General features: G+C 49.0%; 1 protein-coding gene across 5 annotated transcripts in view; it reads left to right on the forward strand.

Annotated features, from left to right (window-relative positions):
* Positions 1 to 25136, forward strand: part of STRBP (spermatid perinuclear RNA binding protein) — a 1497608-nt gene that overhangs the window by 167847 nt on the left and 1304625 nt on the right. For all 5 annotated transcript variants that reach the window (XM_069609636.1, XM_069609639.1, XM_069609638.1 and 2 more), the window contains one exon: positions 15538 to 15703. In XM_069609636.1, the coding sequence (XP_069465737.1) occupies positions 15538 to 15703 (166 nt within the window). The remainder of the gene's footprint in view (positions 1 to 15537; positions 15704 to 25136) is intronic.

A 25136-nucleotide genomic window follows, 5' to 3' on the forward strand; every position in this document is an offset into this window, starting at 1 on the left:
CTTCCCTTTTGAACACTTTTCTAAACCACCCAAAGCTAAAGTCATGAAACTAAATTCCGAGGTGACGATGTTAAAGTGTGAAGGTCAGAATAGAACTTTGTTTACAGGAAAGTTTTTTTTGTTTTGGACATTCTGATACAGACGGATTCTTGGTTTTTGGTTTAGGTAGATCAATTCCTCTTAGAGCAGGGTCAGAGAGGCATTTTCTCAACCCCTTTTAATTTCAATGATTGTCTTTAACCAAAATCATGGTGCGCTTGTGTCCGAGTTTCAGTCCCGATCCTCATAAGCCCCTTCCATGGATATTTTTGCTAATTTCTTTTGTACCAATTTTTCCTGTGTCTTAATTGCTTTTTCTGCCGTGTCCTTCTCCCTTCTCCCTCTCTTCTTTCCTCTACCAAAAGTGTACTATCATGGTCTGCATTTCTGCCCATCCCTTCGCCTCTATCCCTACCACCTTTTCCTCAGAGGTCTGAGAGGGGAGTCCTTTGACCATTGTGTTAAAAAATTGGTATGGTTACATCCCATGATTGTCATATCTCTAATGTCCACATCTCCTTATCTCCTGTATGTATTTTGCGGAGTCCTCATCTGGCTTCATTTTGCATGGCCTCCATGTCTGATGTGTCTGGGTGCATAGTCCTTAATACTTTCCACACTTGTGCGCAGCAGTTAATGGGTGTGCCGTTGTGTATGTTGCAACTCAATTTTACTCAGTTATAACCTGCCTGCTCCCATATTTTGTCCCCCCTTTCTCCAAATTTGGATGTGAATCGGCTCTTCATGTCCCCAATCTCGAGGGTAACCCCTACTGTCTTTCTCGAGAGTATATATCCACTTGCCCACTCCGGCTGCGAGTGATAGCTCAGGGGCAACGTGCTCGCCTTGGAAGCCAGACGACACAGAGCACCACAGGTTTGATGCCTGTGTCCCGGTATTAAGCGCGTTATAAATAACAGATCATATCAAATCTATACGGTACATACTGCGCTCCTCCCATGATTTTCTGTAACGGGGGCAACTGTGTTCGTAGCACTGGCTATAGCCATCTTACCTTTCCTGTTTCGGAGGGTATGTGACCAGTTCCCACTGCTCCACCAATTTGTCTCCCTCTCTTTCCTTCTTGTGTCTTCTCCTCTTGTCCCTCTCCTTCCCTCTGTCTTCATCCCATTGCTCGTGGTCCCATATCTCCCCACTGCCTGGCCTTGCACCTTCATCCTCATCAGTTTCATCGAGGGTATGCTTCGGACCCCATGGGGCTCTCCTCCTCCGGGGTCTCTATCTTAAACATTATTTTCCTGGACATCCAGCCACCTGGTGTTCCCGCTGCCCCTTGCTCCTCCTCCTCCTCCTCCTTTTTCCGGACCTCCTTCTCTAACCTACTTTTGTTTCGGCTTTGAACACGCTTTCTAATTGCAGCACTGCTCTTCTTTCTAAGTCTGCTAAGTACTTCTTATTGGTTGCTGTTCTCTCAGTAGTAGTGACTTTAGCCTCTGGCTTTGGCTTTTCCTTCCCTTCTGCTTTGTCCCTACTTGGGGACACTCGTCTGGGTTTGTGTACCCCGCTGCACGCTTCAGCGTAGAGTACAGGCCATAGGGGAGGGGGTGGCACGGTGGGGGGCACCGCCATGTCACTACCTTTTTCCGGCCCCTGTTCCAGGTACCTTTAACCCCACTGAACACTCCCTTACCCTCATACACACACTTCCCATTCACATCAATCACTCCAAAACACATTCAATGGCCTTCTCCACAGGCCTGCCCACTTATTCTTTATTACTCCTTCGAACACTAAGTTGCTTTAACAATCCACTAAGCGCTATTTACAGCAACACGTGTGCGCCCGCCATTCCACCTCGGCCAACACAATATAAAACCATATTTCTAATCTACTGTGCGTGCTTCGCACCAATAAATCAGTGCTTACCTTCTCTCAATCCCCATAAGAAATGATGCAACTATACAATCGCCTGGACCACGCACCACTCCCATCTAATGGAAGTCTGACACTGTCTACACACTCTGTTATACTACAGATGTGCCTGCCGCACACCCTCTCCCTATTGGAAGGGGTGGTACTAATATCTATGACTACTATGGCCGATCGTTCTCCCACCACGTAGGATGCATCCTATACATCATAAAATATTTTAAAAACGGTGTGCGCACAGCTTTGCACGTTTATGCAAGGGTACACTCACATGCTCTAGAGATCATCAAACCCTCTCAGCTCTGAGTCTTCCCCTCGCACCCTGCACCTCCACATGAGTGCGGGTGGCACTCGGGACCAGGCAGACCTTTGCGAACTTTGCATCCGATGGGCTTCCTCATTAGTGCACTTGGAAATTGTCTTAGCCACGCCTTCCCTATGCTTCCAGGAGTGCGGCCAGAATACCCTCAACTTGCTGAGGGAAGTGAGGCTCTTGCTGGGGCCTCCACAATGCACAGCTTTGCACGTTTATGCAAGGGTACACTCACATGCTCTAGAGATCATCAAACCCTCTCAGCTCTGAGTCTTCCCCTCGCACCCTGCACCTCCACATGAGCGCGGGTGGCACTCGGGACCAGGCAGACCTTTGCGAACTTTGCATCCGATGGGCTTCCTCATTAGTGCACTTGGAAATTGTCTTAGCCACGCCTTCCCTATGCTTCCAGGAGTGCGGCCAGAATACCCTCAACTTGCTGAGGGAAGTGAGGCTCTTGCTGGGGCCTCCACAATGTACCAGGGGACCTCTGTCAAAAGTAATCCAAAAAAGGAGCATACTCCAAGTAGTAACGCACATTTATTGGACCCAAACAGATGGGGAGCACGGTTCAGACAGCCCCGTGGAGCTGAACTGAATGAAGTGAGCTGCCCACTGCGGCTGAACATTTTATACAAAAATTGTCAAATTATCATACAACATTTTGGTTACATTTTTAAGGCAGGACAATGATGCTGATTGGTGGGTCTAAAGTCAGTCCCCTATAGCCAAATATATGTTGAATGAGCCTAATTGATTACTAAAACATTTGGCCACAATTGTAACAACCCTTGTGACGACACACACTTTCCCACAATTAAGTGATTGCGCTGAATAGTCCAAAAAACATTTGTTTGCCATTGGTTGGAAATGTTCAATATACAAAATGGTTTGAGATGGCAAGGGGCGAGACATTCACACACAGCCTGACAAATAATGTGCCCCGCGGACATCAGTGAGGACACTGTATAATGTTGCACCTTCGGGTCACCAAAACATTCTTCGCCGATTGGCTCCCCGTCCCATACACCATAGCCCCAGCTCCAATGCTCTGGCCACCAAGCTTCCTTTTCACACCTTGATGTCAAGTGTAGCCCGACCACTCCGTGGCTGGAGTTTAATTAACAGTATTTAATTTCTATTTCTCTGCCAAATCTCGTGCACCCAGGTACCTAGCTCCTTGGCCTCAAAATTATCTTTTACTGTAGCTTTGCTGTAGCTGCATTCTCCTGGGAATCTGCAGCCGTACAACATTTCAGCATGCTTTTTCTGCTGAATGTTCAGAAAATACATTTTGCTTGCTGCACAAGGGCATGCAGCTGTTTTCTTATGAGGTGTCTGCGAGAAATGATTTCTTAACATGGGCCTACAACCAAAATGGCTTCTCTTCTGTTCACATATTACTCAAAGACCCCCATACTATAATCCCCCTATAACCTCTTTCAGCTACCTCCATTATGACCCATGCACCCACCCTTTATTGAAGTCTTCCCCGGGACGTCTGGTGCTGCGCCTGCTCCTATGTCATTGTATCCAAGCAGCGTGCGTTCAATTATGTCCTCGCTCCCGAGGTCACCACCCACGTCACGCTTGACGTCACCACGTTACTTGCCTAATTGATACGTGCGCCCCCCTTGGCAGTGTTGGATCAGGACCTCTACAACACTACACACATAAGTGGTCAAGGGGGGGTGGGGGAAGAAAGGGCAGGGTGCTGCCCACCAAGGCTACTCGGAACATGGGCTTGCACTATAGAATACAGCCCGCGTTCCAAGCATCCTGGTTGCACAGCCCCCCTCTTAAGCGTGCTAATGAAAGTTCTGCTTGATTGCCTTATCTTTAACCTATTTTATGGACATTCTTGCTAATCCGACATGTCATTGCTCTTCAAGGCAGCACTGATATGCAGTTTACTGGCCGATGTTGTTGATAAAATTTGTTTAAATTCTAATTTTAAGAACTGTTAACGTAGCACATATTTCACATGTATCCATGATTTGTGGGACATGAATTGTTCAGTGAAAAATGTTCAGGATTCATGAGCTGGACGTAATAACCCTGTGAGTGGGGCACTATACCCTATCATAAGAGTGGTGGGACTTTGATGAAGCAAGCATGCTTAGCACTTCCCCTGAATGGATTGCTAATAGCGAGCTGGATACTATATTGAGATATGGAGATTTGAGAAGTGTGCTGGGTCCCATATTTCTGATACTGCACTAATGTTAGGGACTCGGAGGGCGACCAGTATTTGACATGTTTCCTAAATGCACTATCGTTTATACCATAGTTCCACAATCTGTTTACATTATTCTGAGATGGCAACCTCATTTTACTTCGGAGCAACAAACCTAGGACCTCAAGGTGTTATCCCATCCCCCGTTCTGATAACTAAACTGAAACATTTAATTACTTTACCTATGTGGCATATGCTGATCTGCCCACATGAAGGGGCAGAGAGGAACTGTGCATACATCCATAGACTGTTGTAGAGACTAAGGTTGCTTGAGGATGTACAGACTGAGCTGGTTGGAAACATGCTAAGAGGAACATATGATTGAGGCTTGATAGTGACCAGGCATAATGCATGATCAAGGTGGACTCAGCATAAGCAAGACTGTGGGCATCGTAGATGGAGGATGCATCACACAGCAAGGTATGTGAACTGCATAATGAGAAGTTTCAAACCTATGTGGTGGGGGTTGCTAAACGGGGTACCGGGTCATAGCTCATTAGTGAGAAAGGAGCACAGGTGATGGACTGCAGTATAGAAACTTAGATGAACTGCTTGCATTGCAAGTAAATGTATGTGCTGCTGGTAGTCTTGGTGTTGCTAAATGTTTTGTCAACTCCAGTGGTATTCCCGGAATTCCATACTTTTACCGTGAACACCTTCTTGAATTGAAACCAGTTATTTTTCTTAAATATCCAGCATGGTTTAAATTGTATGTCTTTTGAAACAACCTGATGTGAATGAGCAAATCAATGTATAACTGATTCTGGTTTTATCTCCTCAAATTTAAGTTGATAATTGGAATCCAGTATTTAAGGAAATAGATTGATCTTCAAGTCATATTTTGGGTCTTCCCACACTATATGCGTTGGTTTTCACCATACAGTTATTTAGAAACATGTTTTGCCTTGATCAGTACAGATCGGAGTGTCTCTGCAAAGCAGTTGCTGATTATCAGCTGTCCACTAATTCCACAGTAAGTATTGTCCATAAATATGGAACGTTCAAGACTACTGTTGCTTTTCTTATGAGCGGTCCTACCAACATTTCTCCAAGAACAAATGGGCAAATCATACAGGAAGTCATGTAGAAGCACTTGTGCACCTTTAAATATGATTGATAAAATAGTTATTTTGTATTTGCTGATTGTGTGATAAACCTGAAGGTGTCTCCCTAACTAGTCCCCTGGGATCTGTGATCCAGGTGGCCAGAACACGGCTATCGCTATTGGATCCAGTTCCTGGCGGTGCACCAGTGAGGGAGGATCACCTGGATGGGTGGTCCTTGGGGAGTAGAAGTGGGACACCGACGGGTGAGACACGGTATCCCCCCTTCTTTCAACACCTTTTCCCATCCTACCATGTATGATATTTCAAAACACTGCCCCCTCCTTCTGACACGAACACTTTCGCACATCACAAAAGACAACAAACTAACACCATAGCGGTTTACCTGACATGTCCTAATACAAGGGTCAGGCAATTGACCACAATCATACACACCCGACGCCCTTTCCCTTTGCACTGGGACCAAAAATGTGGAGCACGAGAGCATAGTACGAGCAAGGCAGACCGCACAACGAGACAGCTATCGAGATATGGCAGTTGAAGAGGAGGAGAAAGACGGCACCAACCGCGAGGGTGACAAGGAGAGAAGCAACCTTGCCCTTTCCAAGCCAGGCCCGTGAGAGCTTGTATAAGGAATCGTAAAACTGCGAACAATAGCCCAAGTGTGTTGCAGCAGATGGCAACAGTACACGGAGCGTGCCTATGCTGATGAGCAGGACTGAGGGAGACTCCTGCCACAGTGGTGCCGGCCTTGAATCCAGATACAAAGAAAGCCAAGCGGTTCATCATAGCCGGTGAGTCGAGGGGATAACTGAGAAAGAAACCGAACTGTGTTGAATGAAAGTCGCAAAGTTCAAAGAACTAAAAATTGTTAAGAGAAGCCCAGCTGCAGAGGGGATAGGCATCACGCGGGTGCTTACTCAAGAGAGACTGGTTGATCCTGTTTTGATTGAAACTGATAATACCATAAGGCGGCGGGAGAGCGACCAAGACAGGTCAAAGTGGTCATACAGGGGTCGAGCCAAATCCCTGTACAGTCGAGGGAAGTGAATCCCACATTAAGAGTGAGGAAAAGGAATTGAGAAGTGGCAAGAGTGAACCCAAAGGAGGGATGCCGATAAAGAGGGGCGAAGTCTAAAAGTCCCAAGAAACAAGTGTATTCACAAAAGTGAACACCGGCAGAGGGATGTCCACGGAGAATTGTTTAAAAAGACCTTAAGATTTGTGAATGCCAAGGAGAAAATATTGTTGCAAAAGCCAGAGTGAACCGACGGAGGGAGGCAAACAGTGGAGAAGGGTCTATGCCTGAAGAGGGGGACCCAGGGGGGAAGGCATCACCCAGTGTACGCTTGAAAGGAACTTTTTGTTGGTTTGTTTTGCATCGGGTCCTCGAAGGCAAGAGACTTTCAGGAGTAAAGAGACTTGACCATCAATGTCCCGGATACCTGAATCAGAACTCTCGTCGCGTGCTGGGAAAGCTCGAGCGTGTGCTGTGCTTGTCCCGTGCTCAAAATGAGGGCAAGGGAGACCCCAGGCTACCACATCCTAACTTACAATTTGTGAACACTGATTTCTTTCATGTGAATCCTATCCCACGCTTTATTTTTAAAATTTATTTTTATTTAGTTGTAAGGTTTGGCAATCGTTTTCTTTTTTAGTATAGGCCCTTTTATTTTGACAACACGCCACTAGGACTGCCTTATTTTCATTTGATGGTCGAAGCTTGTTCCCTTCTTAGATTTAGGTTTAGATTAGTCGTTTTACCACCCAACCTATACAGTCTAATAAACACCCTTGAACTGTGATCACTTGGGTCTGTCTATTCTTGATACCATGCCTTCCTTACAATTATGATTGATAGTTTAACCTTTCAATGAATTTTCTTCTTTTAAACTAGATCTCAATTCATATGTATTTTTTATATATACATGTGTTTTATATGTGCTTTTGAAGTTGTTGAATGATCTTTATCGGTCGTCTTTTATACATAATATGTAAAGGTATTAACTATTTCCACACAAGAATAAAAGAAATTGCAGTATTTATTTCTCTTCTGACATAAATCTTAAGTTTGGCAAACACCAAACACTCTGTTCAAACAGAAGAGCTTCTCTCAATGGTCAAGCATGATGGTAGGAGTTTGATGTTCTGGAGTTTTTTTGTGGCTTCAGGGCAGTTATTGTCACAGCCAGGAATCGTACATTGTATCAGAAGATATAAGAGGAGAGGGTGATCTGTTTCTGAGCTGAAGCTAAAGTGAAGGGGAGTCATTCAGCAAGACAATTATCCTAAGCATAGAATCAAATCTGCAAAATAATGGCTACTAAAGAAGAAAATCTGTATTTTGGAATAGCGTAGTTGAACTTCAGACTTAAACCCCCTCATAATGTTGTGGGAGGACCTGAAGCATTCTGTCCAGGCTCAAATGTCTGTTTCATTATGTATGTATGAGGTGGAAAGGATCACAATTCCCCATGAGATGTGACAGACTAACAGTTACAGGAAACGCCCATTTGAAATCCATGCTAGTCAAGTGGGTGCTACCAAGTACCGAATCTAAAGCTTTCCCACATACTCCTACGTCCCGTCTCCTTTCCTCCATACTTGTGGGACATTCCGTCCTTCGGGACGGGACCGGAGCACTTTTGTCAAAAAGCATCAAAAAAGAAAAACTCTGTCTTTCTTCTCTTTTTACGCAGGGAACCTCACGCGGCCGCAACCCCGCCCTCCTGAGCTTCCCCCACGCATTACCCTTCAGTCCTTTACTCCGCGCAGTCGGGGCTGGACGCACTTTCATCACCGGGAATCATGTTTTCTTTGTTCCAGTTGTCCTTTTTTCCTACTCCGGTTCTGTGGTCTTTGCCGGAGCGTCAGGGATGTGTGTCCTGTTCTTTATGCGAACGTCGCTTCGCTAGGGCGGATGCCCATTCTCTCTGCTTGGAGTGTCTGGGCCCGGACCATCGTTGGGATTCGTGTTTCTACTGCGACTCCCTTTCCTTCTGGTTACTCCAGCGGCGGTGTCGTCGGTGGGAGGAAGTCTTTCAGCGCGTTCCTCCACCTCATTTTCAGCTTTTCATCGATGAAAAGAAGAGGCACCCAGTTAGTTCCTTACTTTTTAGGGCGCCCCTCCCAGGGGGACTCCTTCCCAGGGTCTTCCAGGTCCAGGAGGGGCTTGAGCAGCTCTGCTATCAGGGGTTCCTCTGAGGTGCCTCACAGGCCTAACAGGCGTACCAGAGTTTTCTCTGAGGGTTCCCACGACAGACCTGCCGAAACCGGACCACGTTCTGAGGTTCACCTGTCAGGTGCTAAGCTTCAGCCCAGTTCATCTGTGGCTTTGGATACCGGGGTTCACTCCGAGGTCTCAGTTTTTGGAGCTTTTCACACAGACACTGGGGTATGTGCTGAGGCCTCCTTTCCTGGAGCTTTCTGTACCGAGCCAAGGCTTGAGGCCCATCTCGCATATCGGGCGAAAGCCTGAGTTAACTCTTTTTGAGGCTAAGGTGTGTACCGACAAAACCGAGAAACATGCTCTGAAGGTCTTGTCTGTGAGGTGGATTCCTCAGCATTCCCACGCTCAGGGACACGGTGATACCGGTTCTGTCGACGGGGCAAAGAGGGAGGTCACTGACCGCAACGCCTCTGTTATCGGGTCTGCCGAGGTTCCTCCCTTGGAGCCTAATTTTGGGGCCACTTCCAAGATGTCCAGTAAACATCCAAGACCCCCCCAGTACCGGCACTGCCGAGGATCCCGGTGTCCCGGCTAAGGTGTTGCTTAAGTCCCCTGACCAGCCTGAGGAGGCAATTGCCTCACCTACACTTGTGACGCAGTTCTCTTCAGGCATCAGCAAAATGGCGGCCCAACCCTCATGGGCCACAGCGGCCATTTTGGATTCTTCCCTTACACCTAAGCTCTCGACGTCGGGTGCTGGGATCCTTCATTTTGGGGCTGAGCAGCGGTTTCCACATCATGTGGACAGTAAACATCTGTTCCGCCCTTTTTACGACTGGCGTGCTCGGATGCCGCTGCCGCATACAGTCTCGCTTCCTCTTGCTCCGTTTGTCTATGTGCACCCGGTGGGTGGTGGGCCCTCCTGGCAACCATCCTCATTGCGCTTGTGGGGGTATGCCCCATATGAGCATCCTCTGCCCACCACAGCGCCTAAACCTTCATCAGAGGATGTGTTTTTCGGGAAATTTCACAGGCTCATGCACTCTGACCCCATGAAGGAGTATTTTAAGGGTCTTTTCAAGGAGATCTACCCAGAACCTCCTGGTCCACCTTCCACCCCGGCGGTTCCAGCAGCTCCTGCGGTGGTACCACCTCTTCCTCATGGCCTGCCTCCAGCTCTTCCTCCCATACCTCTGCTGTCTCCCGTAGAGAAGACACCGGCAGAACGGGATAGCACTTTAAAACCTGTCACGGCTCAGCCGTCTGCTCCCGACTCGCTGGATTACCCTCAAGCAGATCAGGATAGCGATGAGCAGCCCCGCTTTGTCAGAGCATTCCATGACCGGGTCCTGGATATGATTGCCCTTCTTGACATTCCAGTACCTGAGGCTCCCGCTCCGCAGGGGGGCGTGCTTACGGGAGCGTTCACCTTGTCACCACAAGAGCGCACTGGCCTTTCCTCCAGAAGGACTTTTCGGCTGATTCTTGTAAGGTCTGGGATAAGCCCCACACCGGGCTACATATCAATAAGCGAAATTGACGCCCATTACAGGCTCCACACCTCTGAGGAGGTAGCCTTGACGTCTTGTCCGCTCCCTTCCTCGACGGTGGTAGCTGCGGCCACGCTTCAATCCAAGCCAGCCTCCACAACATCAATGGCTACGGCCCAGATTCTGTCCAAGGAAGAAAAGATTCTGGTCTCCTTGGGCAAGAAAGTCTTTGCCAACTCAGCACTCAACTTCGTCAAGCAAATACTGAGCTCATCCTGGCTGCAGCTAATATGAAGCTCTAGAAGGAGTTGGCTGGTTTCCAGGAGTGTATTCCTGCGGATAGGCTACACGACTTCAAAGCCGGTTTGTCGGATTCCAGGGTGTTGGCACAAGATCTGCTGCAAGCTGCGGCACACCATGTAGATACCTCCGCTCGAGGCCTTATGGTGGGAATTGACACCTCCCGCCTGTATTGCTCTCCCAGAGTGCACGTACAATCGTAAATCACCAATGCAATTACGGAGCCAATACTTTGAACGCAGGAAGACGCAATAACTTGCAACCACACACTCTTAGAAAATAATGAGCACATATACGGCTATTTATTCAAAGCTTAGAAGCAACCAGTGATAACATAGAAATAAATCACAGAAGAAACAAAGAATTCAAAAGTAAATACATCACCGTGAGCGTAACTGGATGCCTCATCTCGCCAGAAGCGGCTGGAAGACCCCGATAACAGCCAGGCCGAGAGCACAACAGCCCACAGGTAGGCCGGACGGAAGCGTCCCCCCTCCGGCTGAAGTCTCACCTGACCGCTCAGGGGTTCCGCATATATGCACCCTTCAAAAGGGGTGGCGATTTCTCGAACCTTCTGGCAACGCACTTGCACATTGATGAGCCGCGGTTGGTTGCTAGCTGGGTCAACCGACAGTAACCTCAAGGAGCAAAGTGCCTCCCTCCTCTAAAAACAAGCACCACGGAAAACAGTTCCATAGCTCATAACAAGACATAACAAAGTTAGCTTTCCCAGCAGAAATGTCCTTGACTGCATACCAGGTTTGGAAAGCATGTTTTCTTCAGCATCGTGAATCTAGCTCTTAGCAAAATGAGTGCAGCTTTTCACTCCAGCATGAAGTAAATATCCATCGTGGCTCAGAGCTCTCCCAGAATGCACTGCGCATTAGCGCCATGTTTTAGCTCGAGCATAACACCGCCATGCATGGCTCCATGCGATAAAGTTTTCGAAGGAGGTGCAAGACAAAGTTCTGGCCCTTCCCTTTGACGGCAAGGAATTGTTTCATTCTTCTACGGATGAGGAACTTAAAAAGACCAAGGCGAGCACCCAAACCGCCAAATCTTTGCCTGTCCTGGCAAAGTTCCCAGCTAAAGCTCCTTACACACAGAGATCAGTGTCTCAGTCTCGATCCTTCTCTGGCTTCAGGGGGCTTCAGGACCGGCGGGCTCGCAGAACTGAACCTCTGGTTGCCGGCACCCGTCGAAAACAACTATTTGCACAGTTTTTCTCTCGCCCATCAGCCTCCTCTCCAGGGGCAGGGATACTCTGCAAAATATTTTTTGTTAGGCGTGGCAGACCATCACCGAAGACCGGTGGGTTTTGTCCATCGCTTGGGCGAGTTCTCGCTTGCCCCTACCCCACCCTTCAAACAGATCATGACTCCCTCCCTCAGAGCCGAGGTTCAGAAGCTTCTAGAGCTCAGGGTGGGGGAACAAGGGGAGGGCTTCAGCTCTCGTCTTTTCACAGTGCCCAAACCCAACCAGGCTGGCCTGTGCACCATCCTCGACCTTTCCCAGTTCAACCTTTCTCTTCCCCAAGAGAAATTCAAGATGATCACGCCCTGTCAAAGTCCTCTCTTCGGAAGGGAAACTGGCTCAGTGTAGTGGACTTTGAGGACGCGTATATGCACATCCTGATATGGAGGCTGCATCGAAAATATCTGTGGTTCTCCCTGGGAGGGGAGCATGTGCAGTTCCGTGTGATCCCGTTTGGTCTCAGCTCGGCACTGCGTGACTTTACGAAGATGCCGGTCATCGCAGCTTTCCTTCGGCTACAGGGTGTTCATGTATATCCGTATTTGGACGACTGGCTTCTACGCAGCCCTTGTCCACTGACGGCTTCGAGCAATCTCCAGTCTCCCTTACAGCTCCTTTTACATCTTGAGCTGTCTGTGAACTGTTGGAAATCTTCCTTGACAGTCTCCCAAGACCTGATTTTCCTGGGTTTCTGTTGCAACACGGTCGACTCCAGGGTGTATTTGATGACAGACAGGATTGCGGATCTATTCGCCACGCGTCGGCTCTTCATCCAGTCAGAGCACATCACGGGTTGGTTGTTCCAGAGACTTCTGGGCCTCATGGCTTTGTGCGTACTTGCTCTTCCTCTTGTGCGTCTCAAAATGAGGCATACTCAGCTGGCACTTCGTAACTCTTGTTGTCAGGCTTTGGACTCAGATTCCAAGATGATCCCAGTTCCATCCTGCATGATGGCGGACCTTCCATGGTGTACTTCGACCAGCAATCTGACAGTGGGGGCCTCCTTTCAGGAGCCCTGCCCACAATTGACAATTACCACAGACTCCTCCCTTCTGGGGTGGGGTTGGGCACGACGCTGGATCATCTCCAGGTTTTCGATCCATGGACGCTGCAGGACAGGCAGTTTCATATAAATTATTTGGAACTCCTGGATGTTTTTCTGGTGCTGAAGGCTTTCCAACCGTCCATCACGAACAGGGTGGTCCGCATCCGCACGGACAACTCGGGTTCAATGTTTTATATCAACAAGCAGGGTGGCACCAAATCACCACCTCTTGTGGACCTTACCATTCAGATTTGGGAATGGGCCATCCTGCACGGCATTTGGCTAATGGCAGTACACATTCTGTGTCAATTTAATGTGACTGCAGACTCACTCATCCGACAAACAGCAGCCAGCTACGAGTGGGAACTGAACACGGAGGTCCTCTCCACCGTCTTTCGCCAGTGGGGCATTCCTGAAGTGGACCTTTTTGCTAACTCTACAAACAAGAAACTTCCTCTTTATGCATCCAGGAACGGTCTCGGGGTTTCCTCCCTAAGGGACGCTCTCGAAATTCTGTGGCACAACATGAAGGCCTATGCCTTCGTGCCACTGCCTCTGATTCATCTGTAACTCTGCAAGCTCAGGAATACATTGAATTGCACTCTCCTGTTCATAGCTCCTTAGTGGCCAGCCAGATTCTGGTTCTCAGAACTTAAGCAGCTGTCGATTTGTCCTCCGATCAGACTGCTGTTGCTTCCCAACCTGCTTCACCAGTGCGATCAGCAGATGTGGCACCCCTCTCCACAATCATTCAGCTTGGCAGCCTGGTGCCTGAATTCAAATCCTTAGCACGGTTTAACTCGTCCGAGGACAATATGCGCATTATCCAAGCGGCCAGAAAACCCTCTACGAGGTCTCAGTATAGGAGCAAGTGGCTCCGTTTTTGCCACTGGTGTTTAGCTAAGCAGCTGGACCCCAGACATGCTACAACTGACACTGTCCTTTCGTTCATATCACATCTGGCAGCTTACCTGTCCACTGACAACTGTTCCTTTTCTTTGACGAACCCAGTCATTAAAAGGCATTTTGCAGGTCTATTACATCTTTTTCCACCTGTTTGCAATCCTCATCCAAAATGGGATTTAAATGTGGTCCTCGCCGCCTTTTGCCATAAACCATTTGAACCCATGGCTATGGCGGATCTGAAGTACCTTTCATGGAAAGTTGCATTTCTGATTGCAGTGACTTCGGCTTCAAGCTTTGTCTGTGGAACACCCATTTTTCACCTTCCATAAGGATAAAGTTGTGCTCCATACTCATCCTACTTTCCTTCCTAAAGTAGTGACTGATTTTCACTTGAATCAATCTATCTGATTGCCTGTCTTTTTTCCAAACCCAGCCTCAGATGCCGAGAGAGTATTACACAATTTAGATGTCAGAAGAGCTCTGAAGTTCTATCTTGACAGAACACCTAAACTCATAGACTCCTTGCAACTCTTTGTTACGTTCGGGGACCCGAAAAGGAAACCTGCTTCAAAAGCTACTATCTCCCGATGGATTGCTTCCTGTATTTCAGAGGCGTATACCATTCAGGGCCTTCAAACCTCCAAAGGGCATTCATGCTCATCTTGTACGTGGCAAAGCGGCTGCTGCTGCCTTCCAAAAATACGCTCCCTGGGAAACAATTGCCAAAGCGGCTACGTGGGCTTCCCCATCAGCCTTTTGTAAGCATTACTACTTGGACCTGAGCTCCAGGGCCGATGCTCAAGTCGCCAGCCTTTTTTTAAACTCCCTTTTCAGTAAGGAGTTTCCATCCACCCGTATTACCTGTGAGGAGTGCTTGGGAATCTCCGACAAGTATGGAGGAAAGGGGACAGGACGTAGGAGTATAACAAAGCTACTCACTGTAGTGACTACCTTAGTCCTAGTCCATGGTCCCCTTTCCTCCATACGCCCGCCCGCCGTCCCCTCTAATAAGTATCCTCTATTATTGCTCAAATGGTCTCAGACCTGGCGATGGAAACGGACTGAAGGGCGATACGCAGGTGGCGCTCAGGAGGGCGGGCTTTATGCTTTTTGACAAAATTGCTCGGGTCCCGTCCCAAAGGATGTAATGTCCCACAAGTATGGAGGAAAGGGGACTATGGACCAGGAGTAAGGTGGTCACTACGGTGAGTTTTTTTTCACACATGGGTATACAGTGGTTAATCATTTGTAGAAAATAAGTATGAAATATTGAAAAAGCGTCATGGTTTTGTATTCTTTGAGTATTCCGGTTATCTTTAGGACTGAGATTTGTAATATATGTTCTAAGCCACAATTACCAGTGTCCAAGAATTCCACAAACATTTTTCAACACTGCATGTAAATGTCATAGATTTAGACAATGAACATTACAGGCAGTTGTATCATTGGACCTCTGTTGTGCCATATGCTCGTTGCTATGTTTATAGTTTATTTGAAGGGACCAGCGGGCACATCAACTGCACATTCACTATTGTCTTGGGCAGAAGGCATTGCTCGCTGATAAATCTGGTCACCCTGTGTTTGTGCACCAATTGTCTGTGGTTTCCTAGGCAATTAGAAATCTTAAGTGATATTTTATTTGGTCTGACTATTAGACTGCTCCTTTAACAATGCCCACTTTGCATCATTCATGGTAAGTGTTTATTTTCTTTTGTGTTGAATTGAACTTGTGTCATAAAGCTTAACTGCCATGGTGAATTAAACCTGTTTGGAATGCAGAATTCTGTTAAATGGTTTCAGAGAAGTATACAATTAACAATTTATATTTTAGGGATCAAAGCGGTAGATCGTTATGTGGCGTCATGAGAATTGGCCTTGTGGCAAAAGGTTTGCTGATTAAAGATGATATGGACTTGGAGCTTGTACTTATGTGCAAAGAAAAGCCTTCAGAGTCCTTATTAGCTACAGTCAAAGACAATCTTCCAGTCCAAATTCAGGTGAGTTAAATTCCTAAAAGTATCTTCCACATATTAGATGGGACTTCAGTTTTATTTCTCTAAGTAAATTATAATGTAAAATGTTAATCTACTGCATCCATTTCTCTACCAGAATGGCAAAGCCTGTACTAATTTGCTTATGTCACCACATTGGAGAGCTACTTCTAGTACTTCTGCCTTGAATATCATCCCATTAGTTTTGTTATTGTTGAGATTTTCCTTCCTAGATCTTTTAGCAAATATTTGTTATACTTGTATTTAATTGAGTAAGACGGAGATCACAGCGGTCTGCACTTGACTCTTGCTAATACAGTGTTGCAAGTGACGGTTCACAGTTCATTTGACTGAAATGTATGAGCAACAGTCATTTATCAAGATTTTTATATAGAACCAACATGCCACCAATGGCAAGATGACAGTAAATTGAACCTGATTAATAAGCTTTAACCAGTGAGTATACGTCTGAAGTAGTTTTCTGACGGCCGGGTGGTTGGTGATAGCCCTTATGTTGATCGGAAGGCAGATTCAGAGGTTAGCGCTGAGCACTAATGGGTCACGGGCACGAGGCCCAATTGAGTGACAAGGGAGAGAAGCAATCAAATTGAGTGAAGACTATCTTTGCATGTCAGAGTTCAAGTAAAGAGACTATTTACATCTGAGTTATTTCAGGCAATTTTCATGAGTATTTTGTTGATGAGGCCCAACTGCGTGAACATATCTTTATTCCCTGATAATCAGTTAACAGACTTAAAACTGGGCTTGATAAGTTATTTCTTTTGCCATTTTTGGTTGGCAAATGCAACATCGCTTTAGACGGCTTGGCGATTGTCAATGTTTGGTAGAAAAGACTGCTTATTTTGATGACATTTGTCAACCTATGGGCAGAATCGGAAGGATCTTTGTGATGGTTTTTAGTTTGTGTGACTTGGGAAATGAACAAGCTGTTGTCAAAAGTGGCTCCCAGCTAGCAGACAGTTTAAAGACAGAATGCAAGGCTCTGGAGTAGGGATAGAGGACACCAAGGAGATTCTGTTGGAATGAGAAGTAGGTTTTCTGATTTGTTCAGTTGAGGCAGAGCCAGTTGAGGCAGAGCCAATTATGTTTAATTTAGGGTTTAATAGCAATGCAACAGCCTATCACGCAATGGAGTCCACCACAATCTTGATACATAAATGTTCAAAAGCAAAGGATAGGGCGATATGCCATGGCGAGCACCAGAGGGCAGCTTTGGGGTGTTTAAAGATCAATTTTAGTAATGATGGGAGTGGAGGGAAATGAATCAATTTAAGGCTTACTTATAGATATGGCAATGGAGGAAATACTTCCAACGTTGTATTGAAGGTGGCTGGTAGAGTAGGGTTAGGGGCACAGGACTTGCAGTTTCCCAGATTATTATTTCATCCTTGTTGCAATGCATTAGGATTCATTTTGTACCTCTACACAGCAATTTACAGATTGGGAGTCATCCAGGATTTGGTAATATTCTAAATCGTCTTCACGCTGCACTGTGTCATTTCTTGATTATCGCTGCAAAGGCTTGGGTGGTGTTTGCAGGCCCAGTAGATCAAGACATTTGTTTGAGAAGAGGCGGAATGGTGGCTGAATTATGGCTAAGAGGGGAAAATGCCACCAGATAGGAAAATAAGACCAGAAAAATGATGTCCAGGAGGAGGGAATGGGTTTGCCTTCATAACAGTGGGGGAGAAAATGGAGTAGTTAAGCTTGAGATCTGAGATTAACTTGAGTTTGTCCGGGCTTTCATAGGTCCTCTAGGAGAAAGGGGGCTGTGGTCAGTGTGGGGGGCGGGGGAGGGGGGGAATGATTATCCATACTTGTGTTAATGATTTGAGTGAGTTCACAGAGAGTTTGGTAGTGTTCATTAAAGGGGTTGTGATGACATCTCAGGAAAGAGGGCTTATTTATTTTGTAGTTGTTAACCATGTACATGTGTCATGGTTATCTGCAAGGTAATTTCTGAGGCAGTGGATTGGATGCAACAGGTGGTAGCTCTGAGAGGTAGGAGCACCTGTCAGGAGTAGGTCAAACCATATGTGCCTTTTGAAGAAAGTAGGTTTTCCATTATTTTGCTGCACTAGTCGAAGTATTTTTGGGGACGTGGCTATGATGGAATCCAGTCTTTTTACCAACGTTTCTTTTTTACTGTGTTCTTAGTGACATATTTTATGTAGTTCTTGCTGCACAAATGGGGGATTGGGGTGTCAATCTAGTATTTGTAGCAGGAGGTAGAGGTGGGCCATGGGGAAAAGAGGGGTCCTTCCACCATAATATTGTCGGCAAAAAATAGCAGTAAAAAAGATGCCACCCTGAAAAATAGAGGGTAAAACCGTAGAACCGAATTAAGCAGTGCTCCATAGTTTGCGTGCAAAAGGTTCTTCCCTTGCCTAAAATGAACATCTTATTGTCTAGAGAAAGTCATTTGGGAAGGAGACATTTGGCAGGTGGTCTGGCCATAGCTTCTTAGGGCCTTATGATCAAAGTAGATGGTTTTAAATTTAACTATCTGCTTCATAGGAAACAATTGCAAAACCTTTACTGCTAGCTTGATATCATTTGCCCGTTTTATTTCCTGATTGTACTGCAAGAATTGTTTAGTTATTTTTGGCTACTGATCCTCCTCTTATCTGGAAGGGCTCCATTAATGCTTTGACAGGAATGGGTGTAGTACATGACCACTATATGTGCACAGAGACAACATGAACAATTGTGATATCTCATAAAGGATTGGTAGGCAGGTAAGTTATTGATCCATGAGGTGAATGATAGCTTGGCATCTAAGCTGGTTCCCAGATTTCAGACCTTCACAGAATGTTGGAGACACATAGATGGGAGTGTGGTGTGTCCGAAAAGCAATACTTTCTTTTCCAAATCAGGATGTGCCAGATTAGCTGATTTTAATGCAGGATGTATGTGAGACAAGTCTGTGATCTCTGGTCACATTCTATAGTTTGATGTGAAGCAAGGTATCATAGACCTCTTCAGCATTGGATTATTGGATTATTCATAGATTCAAATTCTTAAAATTCTATTTTAGAACTATTGGCTATAGAGTTAGAAGCTCGAAGACTGACCACTTGCTTCCCCTCCGGATCAGGCCTTCTCTGAATCATAACGTACAAGCTGTGTCTGATCCCACCCAGACTGGTAGATGCCAGAAGGGGGAGGGCGAAAGAGGCAGCACAAATAAGAGATTAGGGGGATGAACAGATCCTAGAAAAGCACACGTCACCACTTTATCAAAAGTGTATCATGACTTTCCCCCGTAAGGGGATTTTGTTTGGTAAAGGGTGCTCGAATAGCCCATAGTGAACCAATCGACCCCGGAAGGATGAAGGGCGTAGTTGGCCCTACCGGAATTCAAACCTGCAATAGCAGGCTGCGATCAGATAGCACAGCGAGCTGAGTGATTGTTCTGACATCTGACCAGCTAATGAATTGCATCGTCCTGTAGACCTTGGAATCCTCATGTAGATGATATTCTCCAGTTTCCAGCTGTTCTCAGAAACATTCACCGGGAGGTTTAGTGTATCTAGATGACGACCATCTTCGACTTCCAGCTTCTTTGTCTCCGTACAGGATGTTGCCATTGACTGCCTAAATGGAGCACACTTTGCCCCATTACCATACTTATTTCTGTGTGCTCAGTACGCTGTCTTCTCAGAAACAATATTTGGAAAAATCGTTGCTGTCTGGTTATGCGTGGTCACAAGCTGAAGGGGTTTAAGTGCTCTCGGGACAAACTCCAAAATGTCCTTCATCGGCCCACGCAATATTTTTGTGTGATGTCCATGTGTGCACCATGACTTGAACAATGTGCATCCCTTGGTGTCAGTCAATGAACCCCTAGGCCCTCAGTTAACCGGCTGCTAAATTGGCACTAGGTTATCCCCGCTCCAAATCAGAGGTGGAGAGGGTACCTGGAGAAATGGGACTTCAGAAAGTGTAGGAGTTATAAGAAGGTGAATAAGTGCTCGCCCTCCCACAGCGACTCTCACCATTGGTCTTCTATTCCCATGAAAAAAGAGGTGGCGTCACAGGTCAAGGAGGGGCACAAGTGATGTTCTCCAGCATGGGGTCTGGCATGGATTCACATGCTCATGAATATTCCCCGTCGTCAGGCTGGGAATCCTCGGTAAAGAAAAAATCAGTATCAGTTTTGTTTCTGATCTGTCTTTCTTAGTAGTAACCAATCACTGATCTCTGGGTCATACTGCCCCCAGCCAATGACTGCCTTCTCCCTAAGCCCCTCCCCTGGCAGCCATCCTCAGATTTTTACCGCACGTTCAAGTGTTGGGAGTCCTCGTGCTTTAGCTCTCGAGCTTTTACTGCGTTTTTGCGCTTTTTCAGGAGATTTTCTCATTTTTTCGGTTTAATCGAGCCTCAAGCTCCACTGTTTCTACTTCTGATAACGGGGACCCATTTCGGAATTCTTCTACGCCCCTCAAGGGTGAAGTTTTCGTCGAGTTACGCTTCTTGAAGGATTCCGGAAGATCTGAGGCCTACCTCAATGGACAAGGCCCAGGACAAGGGAAGCTCGACTCCCGGATCCAAGCTGTTCAGGAGCTGCCCGGGATGCGGATTGCAAAATGTTTTCAAGGAGGACGAGCATTCGAGATGTCTCTACTGCCTTCATGAGGACAAGACGCACGTGGAGAAGGGCTGTGCGTTCTGCAAGAACCTGTCGGACCGGACCAATCAAGATCGTCGTTCCCGCCTCGCCGCCTGGCTGGAGAAGGGCACAGCAGGTGAGAAGGCGAAGAAAAAGTCTGAGCGGTCTTCTAAGTCCTGTGAGGGCGCCCGGGCGACGGGGGCCCAACAGAAGGCCAAGCACCGCGAGTCCGCAGGCACCGCAGGCCGAAAGGTCGGGCTCTTCGGCTGCCAGTCAGGGGGCGACTTCCCCGGCACGATCAACCACGAGCCAGCGCTCTGGTTCGGGGAAGAGGGAGTCCGAGAACCCGGGTAAGCTTCTGGAGAGGCCCCGGTCGATCTCGAAGGGAGCCGAGGGGGAGTGAGGCGATGATCCTCCCCCCAAAGCAAAGGCCCAGGACGCACCTAAGGTGGTGAGGGCCTTGATCCAACCGGCAAAGGCCTCTATCGAGGTTGTCGCAGCGGCCCTGGCGGAGCCGGCAGAGACTAGGCCAGTGGAGGCGGCCTCGGGGCTCAGTTTCCCTGCCAACACGGAGGGAATCCTCTTTCCAGCCCATCGTTAAGACCCCCGTGAAGACCCCAGTGGAAAAAGAGGGTGGGGTGGGGTGGCTATTACGGACTCGGATTCAGACTCCGAGGAGGATCTGGTAGAAACCGTGAAAGGCCTCGACGAGAGGTTCGACCCCAGGGGAAGGATCCTGCTGATGTGATCAAAGATGGCGACGACGAGGGCCCAGTGGAGCAGCCATCCCGCCCGTCGCAGCCATTGCCCGAGCCCCAGGATAGCTCGGCGGCCATTTTGTTGGCGATCCAATCCTTATGTACTGAGATGAGGACGAGGTTACCACGGACCCCGATGGAGGATCCAGAACCAGGACCGTCGGGAAGCCCTCCGAACAAGCGGAGGAGAGTCCACCCTGCACCGCCGTTCATGCCCACAAGGCCTGTGGACCCCTCATCCCCCTCGCCGGACCCTCGGGATGATACGGCGACGGATACAGCGACGGGGATGGACGACGACGGTGGCGATGATACAACGGACATTCCTTCATCACCCCCCCTCGGGCCTCTCTGCCCGACGGAATTTGCTCTTTCCACGCCATGATAGCCAGGGCATCCGAGCTCTTCCAGCTCTGCCCTGAAGAACAGAAAAAGGAAGGCTTTCTTTACCAAAGGCGGGAGGCCAAGAGAAAGACGGTCCTCGCTGTACCATTGCTCGACGACATCTGGGACGAAGGGCTGGGTATCCTGAAGAACCCTTCCACGACCCCCGCCAAAAGGGACAGGTACGAGAAAAAGTACCGGGTCCCCGACGCCGCCCCCTTGTTCCTCAGGGCCCAGCCTACGCCGGACTCGGTCGTCTCGGCAGCAGCCAAGAAGAAAGCGGCGGATGCGGCGGCTTCAACTTCTACTTCCCCGCCGGACAGCGAGGGCAAGAAGTTGGACTCCATGGGACGACGAGTCATCTTGTCGGCGGCGACGATGATTAAGGCGGCCAATGCCTTAGCGATTGTGGCACGTTACGACAGGGAGCTTTGGTTCAAGATAGCTCCCCTGCTAGACTTCCTACCAGACGACAAGAGGGCGGTGGCCCTACAGATTCTGCAGGAAGGTGAGGTGGCATCGGATCACACCATAACGGTGACAACGGGCATTGCCGATACCGGATTTCGCCAGGTGGGCAACAGGGTTTGCCTTCGACGACTAGGATGGCTCAAGGTGACGTTCGACGGCAACAACCTGTTTGGGAAGACAGTGGATGAGTCCCTCCAGGCCATCAAGACTGACACAGCAACACCCCGAGCCCTAGGAGTCCTTCAGCAACGACGGCCCTTTCGGAGCTCCGGAGGCAGACAGGGAGCCTCCAAGGGATCCAGCGGTGGCTCTTCTACATACCGCCAGGCGGCCCGCTCCTCGTCCCAGGAGGCCTACAGAGGTCGCGGCAAGCAAGGAGGGTCTCGCCGCCGTCGTCAAGGAGGCCAAGGCGGCAAGGCCTCTTCCAAGCAGGACTGTGAACTGGCCATAGTGTCGGGCCCCCACCGAAGCACCCCGGTGGGAGGCCGGCTGACGAAGTTCGTCAGCATGTAGCGTGTGGGAGTCCATCTCCACCGACCGTTGGGTGCTGGACACCATGGCTCGCGGACACTCGCTAGAATTTCAAAAGAAGTGTCCTCGCATTCCTCCCGTGGCCAGGAAGGAGAATCACGTCCCTCAACTGCTGTTGGAGGTAAGGGCGATGCTCATGAAGGGTGCCATCGAGCTTGTCCCCAAGAGGCTCCGGGGCTCCGGAGTATACTCAAGGTACTTCCTCGTCAGAAAGAAGACAGGCGGTTGGCGCCCCATCCTGGACCTGCGTCAGTTAAACAAGTACATCAAGGCACAGAAATTCAGGATGGTCACCCTCCAGCACGTGCTGGGACAGCTGGAGGAGGGCAACTTCCTATCGTCGTTGGACCTGGAGGATGCTTACTTCCACATACCCATTCTAAAAGGACACAGAATTTTCCTCAGATTCGTAGTCCAGGGGCGTCGCTACCAATTCAGAGCCCTGCCGTTCGGATTAAAGTCGGCACCCAGGGTGTTCACCAAGTGCCTCGCACCAGTGGCGGCGCAGCTGCGCCTGCAAGGGATCCACGTCTACCCCTACCTGGACGACTGACTAATCCGTGCAAGGTCAAGAGAACTCGCCGTCGAACACACAGCAAGGACCGTCCGCCTGCTCACGGAACTGGGATTTGCCATCAACTACCCCAAATCCCACCTGGTTCCGTCGCAGGTGGCACTGTTTCTGGGAGCGAAGCTCGAAACAGTGAAGCGATTGGCATCTTGGTCGGAAGAAAGGACGAAGGCCATTTTGGGCAAGGTGCAGCGCCTGTTAGCCACGGATGTGGCCAGGGTGAGGTCCATCAAGTCCCTCCTCGGGATGATGTCTTCATGCATCTACCTTGTGCCCCTTTGCAGACTTCGGCTGCGTCCGCTACAAGAGTTCCTCGACGCCCGCTGGATTCAAGCGGCGGGCAGCTTCGAAGACAGGATCCCGCTCGACGAGGAGTTCCGTCAGGCGATTCTATGGTAGGGTACCCGTGTGCACCTCACGGCAGGCACGGACTTTCAGACCTCGGCGTATCAGGAGACGGTAACTACGGATGCCTCCCTGGAGGAATGGGGTGCCCACACCGGAGATCTCCACGCAAGAGGCCTCTGGCTCCCGGAGGAGAGTTCTCTCCACATCAACATCCTGGAGCTACGAGCTGTGTTCTGGGCGCTCAAATCGTTCCTTCCGTCCCTCAAGGACAAAGTGGTGAGGATCTTCACCGACAACACCACCACGATGTTCTACATCCGGAAGCAGGGTGGCACCAGATCCCCAGCCCTGTCCAAGGAGGCCCAGGATCTGTGGCACTGGGCCGTCGCCCAGGGGATGTTTCTGGTTCCCTTCCACCTGGCAGGAATAAAAAACACCATTGCCGACTCACTCAGCAGGGAGCTGCGCTCGTGTCCCGAGTGGGAACTACGCCAGGACCAGGTGGATCGGCTCTTTCAACGATGGGGCAAACCCCAGATCGACCTGTTCGTAACGGCGACTAACTCCAAGTGCTAGAGGTTCGCTAGCAGGTTCACACAGCTGAGGAGCATGGGCAATGCTTTCTCGGTCCCTTGGGACGGCCTGTTCCTGTACGCGTTCCCTCCGTTGCCGTTGCTGCTCCGTCTCATTAACCAGCTCAAGAGGTCCAGGTGCAGGATGATCCTCGTCGCACCGGCGTGGCCGAGACAGATCTAGTTCCCAGACCTTCTGGACTTGTCAGCATCCCCACCAGTCAAGCTGGCGACGGACGTGGATCTTCTCTCCAGAGAAGGAGGCGCCATTCTTCATCACGACCTGGAGTCGCTGAACTTGCAGGCTTGGCTCCTGCACCACTAGAGTTTGGAGGATACGATATCCCGGCTGACGGCAGAGAGGTTCTTGCAAAAGCCAGGGCGTCCTCAACTCTCAAATGCTATGGACATAAGTGGAAGAGGTTCTCTGTCTGGTGTTGTGCACAGAAGATTAACCCTCTGAGGATTACGGCCCCTTAAGTATTGCCGTACCTACTGTCGCTGGCCAAAGCTGGACTGGCTCACGTCTCCATCAAGATACATCTGGCTGCCATCTCCCGATACACCAGAACTACAGGATGGGTGTCCTTGTGGTCTCATCGCCTGGTGAAGGAATTTATGAAGGGACCATTCCGATCATTCCCGCCGGTGAAGGCCCCTGCCCTGGCGTGGGAGCTCAACGTGGTGCTGACCAGGCTCATGGGGCCCCATTCGAGCCTATGCATTCGGCGCCATTGAAGTTCCTGTCGTGGAAGACAGAATTTCTCGTGACCATCATCTCCTCGCGACAAGTGGGAGAGATCCAGGCCCTATCTTTCAAGCCACCATAGACTTTTTATGACACGAGGGTGGTGCTGAGAATGCACCCCTCCTTTATGCCCAAGGTGCCGTCGCACTTCCACCTCAACGAGCCCTTGGTGTTGCCAGTTTTCTTCCCGTCCCCTTCGTCGCAGGCCGAGAGGACTCTGCACTCGCTTGACGTAGCTAGAGCGCTGCAGTTCTACGTGGACCGCACAGAGTTTTCGGAAGACATCACAGCTGTTTGTGAACTTTGGACCTGTGAATCAAGGGAAGGCTCTCTCGAAAGGCTTCCATTTCCAGATGGCTCTCCGGCTGCATCATGCACTGTCACCGGTTGGCAAACCGACTGCTGCCTGGCCGTCCAAGAGCC

Source organism: Ambystoma mexicanum, chromosome 8, assembly GCF_040938575.1.
Source record: "Ambystoma mexicanum isolate Mex_15411 chromosome 8, UKY_AmexF1_1, whole genome shotgun sequence".
In the NCBI taxonomy this organism is placed as follows: domain Eukaryota; kingdom Metazoa; phylum Chordata; class Amphibia; order Caudata; family Ambystomatidae; genus Ambystoma; species Ambystoma mexicanum.